This window comes from Coptis chinensis, chromosome 1 (genome assembly GCF_015680905.1).
Source record: "Coptis chinensis isolate HL-2020 chromosome 1, ASM1568090v1, whole genome shotgun sequence".
Classification (NCBI taxonomy): domain Eukaryota; kingdom Viridiplantae; phylum Streptophyta; class Magnoliopsida; order Ranunculales; family Ranunculaceae; genus Coptis; species Coptis chinensis.
The window spans coordinates 41,316,631-41,332,814 of record NC_141456.1 but is presented as its reverse complement, the minus strand read 5'-3'; the positions used below and the strand labels follow the sequence as shown (position 1 = coordinate 41,332,814).

The 16,184-nt window shown below is 34.5% G+C and overlaps 2 protein-coding genes across 2 annotated transcripts; both read left to right on the top strand.

Moving 5' to 3' along the window:
• Positions 1–7,101: 7,101 nt before the first annotated feature.
• LOC147524055 (uncharacterized protein At1g28695-like) lies at positions 7,102–10,304 on the top strand. The gene is given in 5 exon segments (XM_086573427.1): positions 7,102–7,257; positions 7,658–7,769; positions 7,772–8,034; positions 9,601–9,870; positions 9,872–10,304. Coding segments are annotated over 5 exon segments (1,083 nt in total). The 3' UTR covers positions 10,154–10,304.
• An 84-nt stretch (positions 10,305–10,388) lies between these two features.
• Positions 10,389–12,875, top strand: LOC147524054 (tubulin-folding cofactor A-like). The gene is made up of 4 exons (XM_086601776.1): positions 10,389–10,543; positions 10,615–10,776; positions 12,298–12,384; positions 12,617–12,875. Exons 1-4 carry the CDS (start codon positions 10,412–10,414, stop codon positions 12,713–12,715), a joined length of 480 nt encoding a protein of 159 aa, XP_086457902.1. The 5' UTR covers positions 10,389–10,411; the 3' UTR covers positions 12,716–12,875.
• Positions 12,876–16,184: the final 3,309 nt, after the last annotated feature.

Sequence of the window (16,184 nt, the reverse complement as noted above, 5' to 3'; positions counted from 1 at the left end):
TATTAATTGTTTGATATATTCGAAAGGAAACAAAACTAGAGCCTTTTCTTGTGGTATTCTTGTATGATTCACATTTTTAGTTTGTGATTAGTGTATCCGGGCCATTCCGAGGCACTTCCTTTATAAAATTTTATCCCATTCGATTTTGTACATATATTTGCACGTAAATCTGTATGGCCACGACAAAGTTGTAGTGGGTGCCTTTGCTCATTGACGCATCTAACCATCCTATTGACTTGTTTTGTTGCTTCCGTGGATCCTTAGTGTGTATATTGACTAGTCAATAGCTTGTTTTAGTGGTTCCTTAGCTTATATTGACTAAGGTATAGTTTAAATGAATCTTTTTCTTTTTATGAAGGGAAAATGCACATCACCGAGATCTGTAGTGCCGGCTTTGGTCCGTGGTGTGTATGTTTTAAGCGAGACCGCTGGAGAATCGCCAAGGACCCCATGCTCTTGCTTCTTAGGATGTGATCTTGAGTTGTTATATAGGGATTATATTAAAATAGTATGTTGGTAGATTCTGCTATATCCATACATCTATATCTTTTAAATGTTTTTCATTTAGTGATATATATACTTAGTCAAATTTTGGTGATGGTTATGACTAAGATTTTCCTTGTGTATAATTGTTTGTCAAGTCTTAATTATATTATGTGTTTGGGGTATATGTGGTTGTATTTATGCAGACGATTTTAGGGGAAAAAAAATATAAATATTATGATGGAAACCAAAAACAAATATTATTTTTTTTAAATAAATAATATTTTGTGACGCCTGACAGGCGTCAGTAAGCATTTCTAAAAAAAGACAAATTTATAATTACTGACGGTATATAGGCGTTAGTAAGTATATCTAAAAAAAAGACAAATTAATAATTCCCGATGCATTTATTAGTTTGTTAGTTTGTTTTGGCGCAAAGTTATAGCCCAGTTTTGGGGATTTGAAAGTTCAATAGTGACGACAATACACCAATTTAGTGACGGCGTGGAGGCGTTAGTAATACAATTTTAGTGACGGCGTAGAGGCGTTAGTAATGTATATTTAGTGACGGCACAGAGGCGTCAGTAAATATTTCAATTGTGACGGCATATTGGCGTCACAAATATTTCTGACATCAACACAGACGCCTAAATTCCAACGCCTCCTAGGCGTCACAAAAAATAATTCTGACGCCTCCTAGCCGTCACAAAAGTGTTGTTCTGTTGTAGTGTATTCTCATTGATTTTTGCATGAATGATCCATGAGTCCACATACACTATATCAAGGTCTACATCACCATCCCACAATAACCATAAACCACCAGAAAGATCTCTTGCTAGATATACAAAAGACTGATAACCACCCCTTATACTTCTAATAATACTATTAGATTTAATTAAGCTAGCCTTAGTTTCACACAAAAAGATGATATTTGGTCTTAGCTTCTTGATAACATCTTTAATCTCTCTTACAGTTTCATATTACACAATTCATGGCGCCCTATGGAGCTATTTTTGGGCAGCTGCCTTCACCGTCTGGAATTTGTTTCGCCTACCAGAAAGGCCAAGTGTGTTCCCATTTGAGGAGATTGAATTCTTATATCCCCCTTTATTCAAAGATGATTTGCGCCTGTATTCACAGTCCTGAAACATACTCCCATCAAATTCTTTCTGACATTGTGCATTCCTTAACTCACTGTTATCTGGTTGTGCCACTCCATGTTCAATTTCCTGTCTTTTAAAGTACAACGAATTGTCACCAATTAGATCTGATTCAGAATACCCAATGAGGTCCACAAAAGGGATATTAGTTGGATCATTAATCATAGCTTGAGATGTCATAACATAGGATAGATTTGATAAAACATTCATCTACTGGATTGGCATCTGTGAAGTAAAAACCAGTGTACTCAAAAACTGAGTTTCAAAGTTGACAGGGTTGTTGTTGATAGTCCATTCAGTGTTAATCCATGAAGAAAGTCCCATGTTATTAGTAGGTTCAACATAAGGTTCAGGGGAGTTAATTTCCATGATCAAAGGTCATTTTCCTTTCTCCTGCATATGGTGGCAATGTTCTTCATGCATATCATCTCTGATTGGTGATAGCCTATTACTTTTCTCTTGCTTTTTGTCTTCCCGAATCCTTAGCGGTTGATACACTCGTGGTAAGTCATACTAGTTGAGCAGAGATACTTCAATAATTGGACGGTCTGCCATTGGCTTGGGGAAGATCCTTGTTTTCGGATTATAAAGATCAAAGTGTTTTCCATTTGATGTGAATTGTGGTTCCACACTTAAATCCACATATGCTATATTACATGAAGTTTGATGATGGCCAATGAAACCACTTTTGAAACAGCACACCGGAAGATTTTAATTAGAGAATTGAGCCCATTCGACACCATTAACAGCTTCAGGCAGTTTGAATCCCGGTGGGATTGGATCAAAAATATCCATTAGGGCTTTGAATCGAGTCAACTGAGCAAACTCATTATATTTGGCATACCACTCCAGATGAATCAGTTGATTAGGTGCAAAACAGCCTGAGTCTATCAAGTTGCCCTCAACAATTTCCCTGTCTTGAAATAGTACGTTCTGGAAAGTTCATGAGCTTGCACATAAAACTTATTAAAGTCTGGTTCTCAATTCTCCTTCATCTCCATCTTTGGCACAATTTGTAGAATATGCTGAGATACGACCCAAGGTTGAGCTCGTAAAATCATCTCAAATTGATGTTGATTTTCCATGCATCCACACTTGATAAATATCTCCTTTATACAGGTGCATTTCAGTGATCCGAAATGGAGCCCATGTTTTTTCAAGGTTCACTTTGAAAGTACCAGACAAAAGTTTTCCATCTAGAATTTTGACAAAGAGACTAAGTTTATTACGTTCCAGCAGTTTAGCTTTCATTCGGTCTGAGTAATTGATTGATGGGGCCGATCGATAGGACATCTTGATTTTTCTGGCAAAGTCAGAAGAAAAGTTTTCGATTGGGTTAATATTGTTGAGGTTGATGGGAGATTTTCCTTTTAATGATGCTTTTGATGATGCCATGGTTGTAGTAACAAACTCAACTCATGAGAAGTGTGAGGAAGGAAAGATCACCTGAACTTGGTTTATATAGCCTGTTAAGAGGATCCATACTTCACTAAGCACATCCGCATGAGAAATTTTATCATTAACACCAACCATGCAGCCAATCATCTATCAAGAAGAAAAATGTACAGTTCTTTCATTTCCAATGTAATCCTTTCTAATCACAATTTACATCTGAATTCCACCATCTAAACCAGCATGTGTTGCTTAAAATACATCATAACTCCTTAAGCCCAATCAGATTACTCCAGAATCAGATTACTCCAGTGCCAATCAAAGCTACAAGCCCACTTGGAGAGAGCAATAAAGACCTAGATTGAACATTGATCTTAATTTGTGTCTCCTGGTAATATATACTTATATCTAAACGTGGAATGCTATTTTACGAACTCTAAACAACTGAAGGATGAGGCACTAATCAGTCTGCTCCTGTTCTTGTGGTGTAGAATCTCCTCTTATATATGGTATATAGTGGATTAGTGGTCCTAATCTAGTTAGTAAGTTTGGGGACGGAAATTATTCAGAATGTGAATCAATCGAGTATAATTCGATTTTAATTTTGAAAAAATTGTGAAAAAAATCAGTCAAACATTCGCAGTACGAGAAATATTCGTCTAAATTGTAGTTCGTGAATAATTCGGTAAAAAATCGTAGATATGAACCACATTCATTTCACAAAAATTTGGTTAAAACCATAAAACCATATGAAATTATACCAAGTGTTCCAACTAAAACAAACATCTTTACCAATGAAAAAAAAAATCCAAAATTCCTTTTAAATTTCATATTTCATCGTAAAAAACATAGGAATTTCTTTAATAAAAGTTTTTTAAAATTTTATGAAAATTTTGAATTTTTGTGCCGAATTATTCCCGAATCTGAACTTTACCCATTTAATACTTTTGATTGCTGAATTATTTCCATTTAATTTGATTTCAAAAATATTTAAAAAATTCGTGTTTAAAACACAAATAATTTAGTAACGTACTAACAAAGTTCCTAATATAGTGCTCATTCTGTAGTCAGTAGGGGCCGTAAGCTTTTTCCTTTATTGTATTTTGTGTAGGGGCGGATCTGTGAGTTGGCTGACCTGGGCTGTAGCCCCCTCTAACTTTGCTGCATCGGAGAATCCTGCATCGGCGGATCGGGCCCCTGATTCTGTGTTGTCATCAAAATGCCTTGTGATTTGTCAATTTGCACAGCAGAACCGACAAAATATTCTAATCTTTACTAAAAGTGAGAGTTAGTGGTCCATTGTCACATGTTTCGTTTCTTCCTTCACACTTCCTTTGAGGTGGTAAAGAGTAACACAGAAAAACATAAGAAGTAAGAACAAAATAAAAAGAGTACGTAAACAGTTACAATTATCATAAGCTGTAGGGAAGCGAGAAAAGCTTCGGTCCTCATAAGCGCTTAGGATCCGTCCAAAGCGGTTCCCGGCCACAAAAATTTTGTCCACATCAGCAACTTCACGTAAAAAGTGCTCAACACATTTTAAAAAGAAACAAAAAAAAAAAATGTGGTTCGAAGCCCGCTTAAGACGGGCTTGGTCTGACGACCGAAGTCTTTTCCGTAGAACTATGTTCAGAATGTTCCCACCGTTGCTATACAGTATATAGCATCCAGATTCAATGTGCCACAGTACTAGAGGTACATTAGTCTTACACTCTTACCGATCAGAATCTGCTGCAATCCCCATTGAACGGCTGAAGATTCCTGCAAGTCTCCAATAGTACAATCAAAAAGAAACAAACTGTAGGGGCTACAGTCATTCCATAAAAGTTGCTACTATAGTACAGGGTACCAGGCTCAGTTTTAACTTTTATCCACATGTGAGTAGTGGGTATAAAGTTTGACTTCTTGGAGCCATTTAGTTCAAGTGTTTTTTTGGTAAAAATAGTACAAGTGTTAAAGTCGTCGAACCATTCGGTTAGACTTAATTAAGGTATGTCCGTAAGTGAATCCCAATTGATTATTGATGTGAGCGTTGCATTATTTTGACTGCAAAATTTAATTCAATTTAATTGAAAAATGTCCAAGACATCAAAGTACTTGATATATGCATCAATTTTGGGCCTTACGACCTTATTGTTTATGTGTAAGCATTAATACGGAAGCTCCCACATGACTTTCCATAGTGAATGAATATCAATAATTGCATTATCAAATATATTTCAAATCTAGGGGTGCAACTTGGGTTGGATAAACCCAAACCCAACCGCCTAAAATCCGAATTTTGACAAACTTGAGCTGCAATAAAATTTCATTGGATTAGACTTGAGTTGGAAAATAAAAACCCGGCCTTAATTCGGGTTGGGCTTGGATTGGGACGTCAAAACACCCAAATAACCTGAGTCTGATCATAATGATGAGTAAATTTCATATATTGACAATTATATTGCTTTCTTTTACGGTTTTTCTATGTTAATAAATGAGATTTCATGTATGCATAAATATTATTGATCGGTGAAAATGAATATTGAAATTCAATCGACCCCTTATTGTTCAATTAAATTTCTTGTATTTTCAAATTCAAAACGATGGTGAGCCTAATCAATTAGGTTTACAACTAATTGAGGTATGATTATTCTATTTATTTTTATTTTTTTATCTACTACCTTGTACAATAAGAAGTAATAAATTATTTGTCTGCTCACAATATATTAATGATTGAATAGCAAAAGAAAATGTGTATTGTTCAATTCTTCGCCAAAAAAAAAAAAAACAAACAGCCTGACCTGAGTATGGATTGGGTTGATGTATTCCCACTTAGGCCGGGGTTGGGTTGGTAATATAAAACCCGGTGTAGACCTGAATAGAGCTTGGGTTGAAGCCTAGCTAGTTAGTAAATTTGGGGACAGAAATTATACGGAACAGGAATCCATCGGGTATAATTTCATTTTAAATTTGAAATATTTAGGGAAATATAAGGGTCATATTTTCGCTAAACGGAAAATATTCGTCTATACGTTTGTTCGTGTATAATTCGATTTTCTCTAATAAAAATTTGTAGATATAAACCACTTTCATTTCACAAAATATAGGTCAAAACGATACACAATTACTTATATTAAGTGTTCTAAGTAGTATTTTAATGTAGATACTCATTTTGAACCACACATCACATACTAAACAAATACTTTTCTTTTTCAATAATTTTTTTTTAAAACTGTTCAATTTTTTTACCGAATTATTTCTGAATCCGAATAATAGCCGAATTTTTCCCAAATAATTTGTTTTCAAAGATACTTCAAAAAATCGTGTTTAATACGCGAATTAAACGCAAACTTACTAACAAGGGGTTAGAGTAATTGAAGGTTGGGTTGGGCTAGACCTAGTTAGTAAGTTCAGGAACGTGAATCAATTGGGTATAATTCGATTTCAATTTCAAAAACTTCGTGAAAAAATTCTCAAAAATATTTGTAGTACGAGAAATATTTATATAAGTACAATTGTTCGTGAATAATTCGGTAAAAATTTGTAGATATGATCCACATTCATTTCACAAAAAATTGATCAAAACCATATAGAATTATTTGTATTAAGTGTTCTAACTAAAACAATTCCTTTTAAAATTCACATCTCATTATCACAAATAGGAATTTATGTAATAAAAGTTTTTTAAAATTTTGTGAACATCTCCAATTTTTTGCCCGAATTATTCCCGAATCCCAACTTTACCCGTTTAATACTTTTGATTGCCAAATTATCCCGAATCCGAATAATTGCCAAATTATTCCCGTTTAATTCGATTTCAAAGATACTTCAAAAATTCAAAAATTCAAAAATTTAAAAATTCACGAACTTACTAACAAGCACTAACAAAGCGGCTAGGGTTAGACCCCAACCCGACCCAACCTGCCGAGTTGCACCCGTATTCAAATCCCACTCACAACTTCACGAGTCGCACAATATACTCTGATTCAAAACCGACGAAACACCAACTTTAAAGATCACTTGAGAGACAACATAGAAGTTCTATGCTTGGTTAGAACTTGGAGGCTTGGAGCAGGGATAGTAAATGAAACATATGTATTCTTCAAAGAATAACATTGGAAATTTGGTGATAGCTTCAATAGTATTCTCAGGACTACTCCTTTTTTCCATCTGGAGTACTCCTTCCTTCACCAACTTCTTCTCCCCAGTTCGGAGTTATACATGTCCGTCTTCATACAAGGTAAGCTTGTTTTCCAGCACACAAGTTACTCTGTTACTATATATATATACGTGTGGTTAAACTGTGAAAGTTTTGCGTAAGTTTATTTTCCTTTCAACTCAAGCTAAAATACACTAATTATCATATTGTCTGGAAAAAATAGCATACTCTTTATGTACTTAATTAGCTTTGGTTTGCTTTTACACATAATCTTTTTTAGACGGTTCGCTTTTGATATGAAGAAAAAGATACTGAAAAAATTTATTAGGTAACAAATGTTGTTAGGGTAGCTAGCTAGTATCTTTTTTGGATTTCCTCCTCTATATGGAAATGAATCTTCTAGATAATCCTAACAACACTTTTCCTGCCATTATTTATAATTTTAAAAGTTATCTTAATTTTTTAGTTGTTGTGAGTGTAGGTTGAAAGTGTTACACCACGAGATGAACTTGAAACAGCACTAAGTGGAGCTTCAATGGGGAACAAGACATTGATAATAGCAATACTAAACAAAGCTTATATTGAAGGAGAAAACCAATGCTTGATTTATTTCTTGACAGTTTTTGGCTTGGAGAAAATACGCAATTCTTGATTAATCATCTTCTTATAGTTGCAATGGACCAAATAGCTTTTGATAGATGCAAGTTCCTTGGACTTCATTGCTATAGACTTGTAACTGATGGTGTTGATTTTGGTGGTGAAAAATTGTACATGTCTCGTGACTTCATCAGTATGATGTGGAGGAGAACTCTTTTTCTGGCTGATGTTCTTCAACGAGGGTACAGCTTCATTTTCACGGTATGCTCACGATACTTACTGCTCAATGTTAAACGTTATAAGACAATCATGGCCCTGTACTCCAGGTGTTGATTCTATCTATTGCATACACCTGTATCTTTTGCATGCCGACTGATATATATTCTTTAGGCCCACTGATAAATGAAGCACTAGAACTAGACTTATCCTGATTTGATGGTTTGGACTTTGAAACCAACGTAAATCTCTTATTTTCTCTGGGTTAATAATTAATACTGCTTAATAACGTAGGGAGAAATGAATATATAGGAACATGAGAAAATATTTCATGGACCGCAATATATCAAATTAATTACAATCAGTTTTTTCAGATTGCTTGGTAAACAAGTCATGTTGATCACTGTTTTTTCGCAGTTTTCCCAGATTGTCATCAATTATTCCAAACGCTCTTATAGTACTAATATTTTACTGTATTATAGTTTTGGTCTCCTTAACATTTCGGTCGATTTCTTTTTTTTTTTTTTTTTTTTTTCTTATAGAAATTACATTGGTTGATTTCATTTTTTTCTGGGATCATTTATATATCTGCTGAAAAAAATTACTGGAAATTAGATATAGAAAATAAATTGTACTGTTTTGGGTGCCTAGCTAGTGCCCTGCCCACTAAAAGAAAAAAAGGGTAACACTTTTAAAACTTCAAACGGTCCATCATTTAGAAAAAGTTTAACCTGTAAGGGCAAAGAGACGATAGTTGTTTAATGGAGGATGTATATGGGATCATGAGATTATTCCTGGTTCATGACTTCATGTGTACAAAATTTTGATTAATCAACAATCCCCAGTTGGAGTTTTCAAGCTTTCGTTAACAGTGTCAATGAACATTGATGATTAAGAGGACTAAAACTTCCGGAAGCATACATATTTCACGGTTTCTCATGTGACCCTTGACTTGTAGACTTGGAAATTGGAACTTAAGTGCTTGATTTTCTTTGCTGGATGTTACTTTCAATTAAGATTGATAACTTCCATGACGAGTTGTTTGACTTATAATTAAAGGAAATCTTGTGCCTTCGATTATATATTTTCATTAAAGTATGCCAGTGCCCACTCGGGTCGGCAGAGTTACACACTCAAACAAGGACGCATGAGGAAAAAAGAGGACCACAACTTCTACGGACTGGTTCTAGCGTTCATGTTTCATGTTTCATGTACCCCACCTAATTTTGCAAGCTAAAAGTCGTATTGCGTAAAGAGAAAATGAGAATTGATTGACTAATGACTACCACAGCACCTCTGTCAGTAATTTCTAGCCATAACAATAAGGTTTGTCAGTTTGTCCAAAACATAATTCCCTTGGGCATTGGCATACTCAGATACTCCAAACTAAACTTTTGATACTCACTCTCTTCATCAAAATTAGAAACTGGTTGACTTTTGATTTTTGAGTTTATGCCATGAATAAATGTTCTTTTAGCAAGCCTAAACTAGGAGCATGTGCATCCGAATTAGCCGTATATAGTTCTTGCGAAAATCAATGGCCCATGTTTCAGGGATATTTAGAATGTCAATAAACGTGATTGATCGCTAACACTACATCTTTTGTTGCAGGATATCGATGTAATGTGGCTAAGGAACCCATTTTTAAGATTAAGTAAAAATGAAACAGATGATATCCAAATCAGTTGTGACAAGTTTGGACGCAATCAGATGTGTGCGTTCAATCTCATCAACACCGGTTTCTACTTTACAAGATCAAATAACAAGACTATCTCTCTGTTCAACAAATGGTACACATCAAGAAATAGCACCAAGTATGTAGGAATGAAAGAGCAAGATGTGCTCAAAAGTATGATTCAAGCTGGAGAGTTCAGAGACATAGGGCCTTAAAGTAAAGTATCTGGACACAGTCTATTTTAGTGGATTTTGCCAAAATAGCAGACGTTTTGGTCTAGTAACCACAGTTCATGCAAATTGTTGTCGTACCATAAGTGCCAAGATTGTTGATCTAACAGTTGTTCTACGAGATTGGAAGAACTTGAAAGCAATGATCGTCGAATGGAGAAAGTTAAGGGGCTCTACCAAAGAGAAAAGGACCATGCAATGGTCTGAACACACAGCATGTATCAATTCATGGAGGGATTTTAACGTTAATATTTTGTAACATAGTTCAAAATATCTGTAGATGTGATCTATATCATCTATGCAGGGCATTCTCTTAAACAATAGACATGTTATACTACTGTTTAAGAGAAAGCCTGATCATCTATGTAATTATTACACTTATTTATTTTATAGCTTGAGATTCAGAGATCCGATTCATTGAGAAAATACACTTTATCAGTTAACTGTATGACATAACAAGAAACTGAGAGATTATCGAAAAAAAAAAAAAAACTGAGAAAGTAGAGGAGGTGTTGGAATGGGCTTTTGGAATGGTTCCAGTAATGGGTCTAAGCCCAGTAAGCCCAAATTACTTGAACCTAAAATAAAAGCATTCTCTCTGTGTAAGAATTCATTTTCTACTTACTCAAAAAGTTGCTTCGTTCTTCAGGCAAGTAACAAATTTCGTTTTTTTTTGGTTTTTCAGTTATTGGGTCTGACTATTTTTAATTAAATGTGTAGGTGAAAATGGGTAGTCTAATAAGAAATCTGAAAATAAAGATTGGGACATGCAAGCGCATTACTAAAGAGCTTCATTCTTATGAGAGAGAGGTGGAGAGAGAAGCAGCCAAAACTGCTGATATGAAAGAAAAAGGAGCTGACCCTTATGATCTCAAGCAACAGGCATGTATACCATCTCTTTAATTCACTGAACAATGAGTCTCTGTTCTGTTTGGCTAATTATTTTGGATGTTGATGTGATTCCATAGTGAAAAGTTCTCAATTTATTGCTTTACGATTAAATAATTAGTTATCTGACAAGTTATACAGTTTCTGAAGAAAGAAAAGAATCAACTTCTTTTTAGGGTATACCATTAACTATTTTAAGAATTACCTTTATATTCTGTAATCGTGGGAGATACTTTTCATAGACTAAACTCTGTTTTAGGCTTGTGATGGTTCTGTGTTTGCCTGAAGTGCAATTCCAAGTATTTATTATTTAAGAATTCCAAGTATTCCAAGTACTTAGACAAAAGGGACTAGATGGATTATTGGTGATGTTAAAGAATTCTCGGGCTTTTCAATTGGGCAGCTGGAAATTCAGCCCTTAGACAGCTTAGAGTTTCAATACTTTGTATACAATTTGATACTGTTATTTGGTAACTTTGTGTTTCAATGCTCTTGTAATCATATAGTGTGAGTTTCTTGGAGTTCTTGCTTACCTTAGTGTCTTTCTAAGGGAGCAATGGTGGGATGTCAAAGAATGATTCTGCCAAGGGGTATCATCCTAGTTGGGATATCTTTGTTTCCGTGCAGATGCCTATTCACCCTGTCTCTCATGGTTTCCTTGTATACTTGTACGTCAGTTGTTAATCAATGAAAATCAAGATCATAAGATCATTGGTTAAAAAAGTATTAGATAAATAAGAAAAGAGAAAACACCAGGCATATTATCCTTCATTTAATGGTGTGCAACAACAGTTCCATTTAGGAATTAATAACCCTCTGTGTCCCAGGATTCCACTCCAGATCGGTTACCAACTGGCTTTGATGAGAAGAAAGAAGCTTAGTTGCCCACTCATTAGCTCTTGTTGCCCCCCCCACACACACACACACCACACCCATCTGTTGAGTGATGACGTGCTCCACTGATATTTCTCAAGTCCTCTTATAGACCACCAAAAAAGAGAACGAAAGGCAGTCTGCAAATAGCAATAGAGTTGACAGATCATCATCATGAGCATATTTTCCTGCTCTCTTTTGTCTCAAATTTCAATGCAGCTTATATCTTGCTTAAAATCCTCACAAAACGCAAACAAAAGGGAAAATCAGAGATTGAAGAGAACACCTAATTAATCAATGGAACTTACTTCCCTTGAAATTCAGATTGTGTACGTACTTTATTAGCTAGAAGACCCAAAAGAGAAATAGGAAAGTCTCGAGTAATTGGTACTATCCAAATTGCATTCCCCAAAAGTTACATGTCTGATAAATAGAGTTGGATCCGCTTATTACGTTGGGATGCCCACAGCTTGTTGTTAATGAGATATGCTTTTATTATGATTAGTAGTACTTTAGATAATCTCAACCAATCTTAACAGAGAATAGGTGCATCCCCTAACAACTGTTGTGTATCAATATGATTCGATTTATTATATGCAATTTTATTTTTGTAACCTTTTTTCATTTTGATTGTTTGATCAGGAGAATGTTCTGGCTGAGTCACGGATGATGATTCCTGATTGTCGCAAGCGCCTTGAAGCCTCTTTAGCTGATATAAAAGAAACTCTGGTATCATAACTTCTGACAATAACTAAGCATAAATATGTGCCTGTAATTTCAGCCCAGTTCAGATATTTTCTTGCAATTAGTTTAAGATTGTATCTATACGTCCAGCTCCTTGCGATCTAAAGTACAATGGCATAGCTACATACACCAGTGTCTGGACTACCCTCGATAGAGCAAGTCAAAGTTCCTAGAAACTTTTCCGTTTCCATTTTTTTAGGCATGCTTTCTATTTCAGGCAGAGTTGGAGTTAAATCAGCAGGATGGAGAAGAAATTGAGGAAGCTCGAAGCGTCATTTCTGAAATGGAAGCTCTGTGTCAAACATCCGAATCTTGATTGGTTCCATCAATCCAAGCAATTTATTAATTAGCTTTTGTTAATAAATTAGCTTTTGTTCTCACTAGTTATGGGACTTTAAATGTATTAATGGGGCTCTTGTTGAGATTAAACCTGTATTTCCAGCAAGTATAATTTCTAATTAAGAAGAAGGTTATATATCTTACTATCTCTCTCCTTTAAATAACGCGCCCCCACCTACAGGTTTTTTTCATACGTAGTATTTCCGATTTTGCCCTTGCCAAACACTATTATTACAATCTATGTCACAACCCATGCCATCTGAAATTTCAATAATTTCATCGGAAATTCCAGACAAATTTTCACACTATTATTACAACTTATGCCACAACCTATGTCATTCAAAATTTCGACAATTTTATTGAAAATTTTATTGAAAATTTTATTACAATTATTATATATATATATATTATTTATATTTTATATATATATATATATCCCATATATATATTTTATTTATATTTTTTTTTTTTTTTTATCCCAACAATTTTATTGCCACAAACTTATGCCGTGTTTTTTTTATAACACGGCAAAAATTTGATACGGAAAATATTCGAGTAAAATTCGAGCTTCGATAAGAATTCGGTAAAAGTTCGGGTTCGTAAGTAATTCGAGTATAATACGAAGCTAAAAATAAAAAAAATACGATAAAATTTGACAACATACTCAGCAAACTTATAGTGAAAATATGAATAATTCGCGAATTAATGATTTCTTGCCAAATTAGCGAATATTCTGTATCATTGATAAATACGATATTTTTAAACGTTTTCCGAATAATTCGCCGATTTGCTAACTATGGTTAGTGAGACTTCTTTACATCTAGAGCAACAAATCGGGTCGGAAATTTAAAATTTTAATGATCGATTCAAATTTGAATTTTGGAATCGGGGTTTTTTATTAACCCGATTGATTTCGGTTTCGGATAGGTACGTAGCATAAAATAAGTGTGAAAAACAACAGGCACATCGCTCGTGTGCGAATAGGTTTCACGCTCATGGAGCGTGCCCAGAATGCTAGTATTAGAAAAATGTAGGAGTTGATGAATAGGAAAATTCATGTCACGTTTCACGTTTGTCACAGGGGCATTTTTGTCTTTTTGCTCTATATTATTACGGGTTGCATTTTCGTCTTTTTATATATTATCTCTAGAACTCTCAAATATTCCTCTTCCTGCTCTCGATCTCTCATTTCGTCTCCCCCATTCTCTCTTTTCTTCGGGTTGTGGGTTCTTTTGGAATTGTTGTATTGTTGTTGTGAGAACTGGGTTTGAAGAAAACGAAAATATTACATGTTCAGGTTGTGGGATATTTGAAATTGATATATATTCCCATGTATGTTTGATGAGATTCACGCCTTGAAACATTTTGAAGATGTTGTTCATTTGTTGGCTGAGAACGAGGGTTGGCCTCCGCTATATGACCTTTTTTATTGAATAGTGACAAGGTATGTTCCTTAGGTTAATCATCATGGGTTTAACAAATGAAACAAGTCCCTATAGATAGCCGGGACTCTTTAATAGATTTATTTTCAACATTTTCTAGGATTTTACTACAAAACAAGCTATGTTGATGTTTTCAATAGCCCCAACAGTATATTCTATGTAGCTTTAGATAATTATAATTACTACTTTGAACTTTTGTCTAAACTTTTATCAAAGATGAAGTGCTCCACAAGTATAATTACCACTTTGAAAGGTATAATAGTTCATTTTCATTTCTTTTGTTTATAAATTATGAATTTACAGGGAAAAGTGTCATATGTATAACGAGTGGGAAAAGTTTGATTTGAAGACAAAACTGAAACATTTCTGCTAATATTATAAGTTGGATTCTGTTTGTGAAGAAGAAGCTGCTGCAAAGACTAACTAAAGCAGTAGACATTTGAAAAATACATCTTAAATATGTATGCAAGTATTAGCCTTCTGTTATATATTTGAGGAAATGCTATGATTTACGATTTTAGTTTTGTTTATATTTATTTCTTTTCTGATTTTTTAGTTAATTTGGTTATAATTTTAGTGGGGTTTGTATTTAGTGATTGAGTTATGTGTGTTCTTTTGACCACCATATAATTCAGTTCCTCTCAAAATGGAGAACTCTACCCAAGAGAGCTCATTAGTACTTAATGACAATGCAATTCATAATCATTGAGAACGGCACCGATAGAGAAACAGAAGCTAAAACATGATTGGAGAACAATTTTCCACACATAAAGAATGCAAACGCCTGCGTCAAATAGTACTTCTTTATGCTTTCTATCTTCTTTTTGTTATAAGTAGCTTCGAATCTTCTCTATCAAATAGTACTTTAGAAGTGTAAAGACCAATTTCACTAATTTCCCTTTATCACATTTTACAGAGGCTCTTGCATTTCAATGTGTATAGTATTGGTTCTATTGGTTTGTTGATGGCCTATTGGCCTGTTCTTTGATCTTGAAGTTTTGTGTTTGACTAAGGCAGTTCCAAGTTTCATTAATTACATTGGTTAATCTCAATCTGTTTCATTCCTAACCTATGGAAAAATATCCGAGCATATGATATACTCAGGGCAGTCTTAATTTTTCATGTGACAATAATTGTATTAGATATTAGAACAAAGACATATAAATTTTGCCTCAATGGATGACTAGGCATTCTAGCTCTCTTTGGTGTTCCAACATCGTAATAAGTCATACCTTCCCGGGCTATACCAACATTACATCTCATGTTCTGCTTCTTAATTTGTTAATTTCTTTTTCCATGACATTGAATTGTCATTTTTGTCTCATTAAGTTTTCTATCTCTGGTGATGACCCTATTTTTAACTGCTAAACATGTTGGGCAATTTGTTGCAGTTGATGTAGCTACACTCTGACCTCCAAATTTTCAGGTGAGTGTGATAGGTTGCTGCTTTCTCTGTCACTATGTTGTTCTTTCTTATATTATGGTCTGATGCACACATGTTTTGCTTTCTCCCTATATTCTAGCTTAGTGCTTTTGAATCAGTTTTTTTTTTTTTTTTTTTGAGTAAAAATATGGTTTTTTGCCACGGTCAGTTGTGGTGGCAAAAAGCCCAAAATTCGTGGCAACATGTGTTTTGGCACGAAAAAACTTTTAGCCTCGCTCGAGGTAAAAGAAGGTGTGGAAAGAAGTTTGTTGCCATGACTTTTGCCATTGCTGCAAGAGAGTGAACATTTAGCCGCGACCATGTCGTGGCAAGACATTGTTTTTTATTTGAATTAATTTAATTATCAAAATAAATTAATTTCTTTTTGTCACACCGAACGCGCCCACAAGGCTAAAAGTATTTATTGCCACAAGTCGTGGCAATAAATGTTTCTCCCGCCATTATTTTTTTTTCTTTTTTGCAGCAAATGGCCGTGGCAAGACATTCTTTTGGTTTTTTTTTTTTTTTTTACAAATGGCGCGACAAGACATTACTTTTGGTTTTTTTTGCGACAAAGAAAT

What these genes read in the sequence shown, in the direction of transcription:
- LOC147524054 (XM_086601776.1), top strand. Translation starts at nt 10,412, where the DNA reads ATGGGCTTTTGGAATGGTTCCAGTAATGGGTCTAAGCCCAGTAAGCCC. An exon ending in AAAGTTGCTTCGTTCTTCAG is followed by an intron (nt 10,544 to 10,614) that starts GCAAGTAACAAA and finishes TTAAATGTGTAG; the next exon opens with GTGAAAATGGGTAGTCTAAT. An exon ending in CTTATGATCTCAAGCAACAG is followed by an intron (nt 10,777 to 12,297) that starts GCATGTATACCA and finishes TTGTTTGATCAG; the next exon opens with GAGAATGTTCTGGCTGAGTC.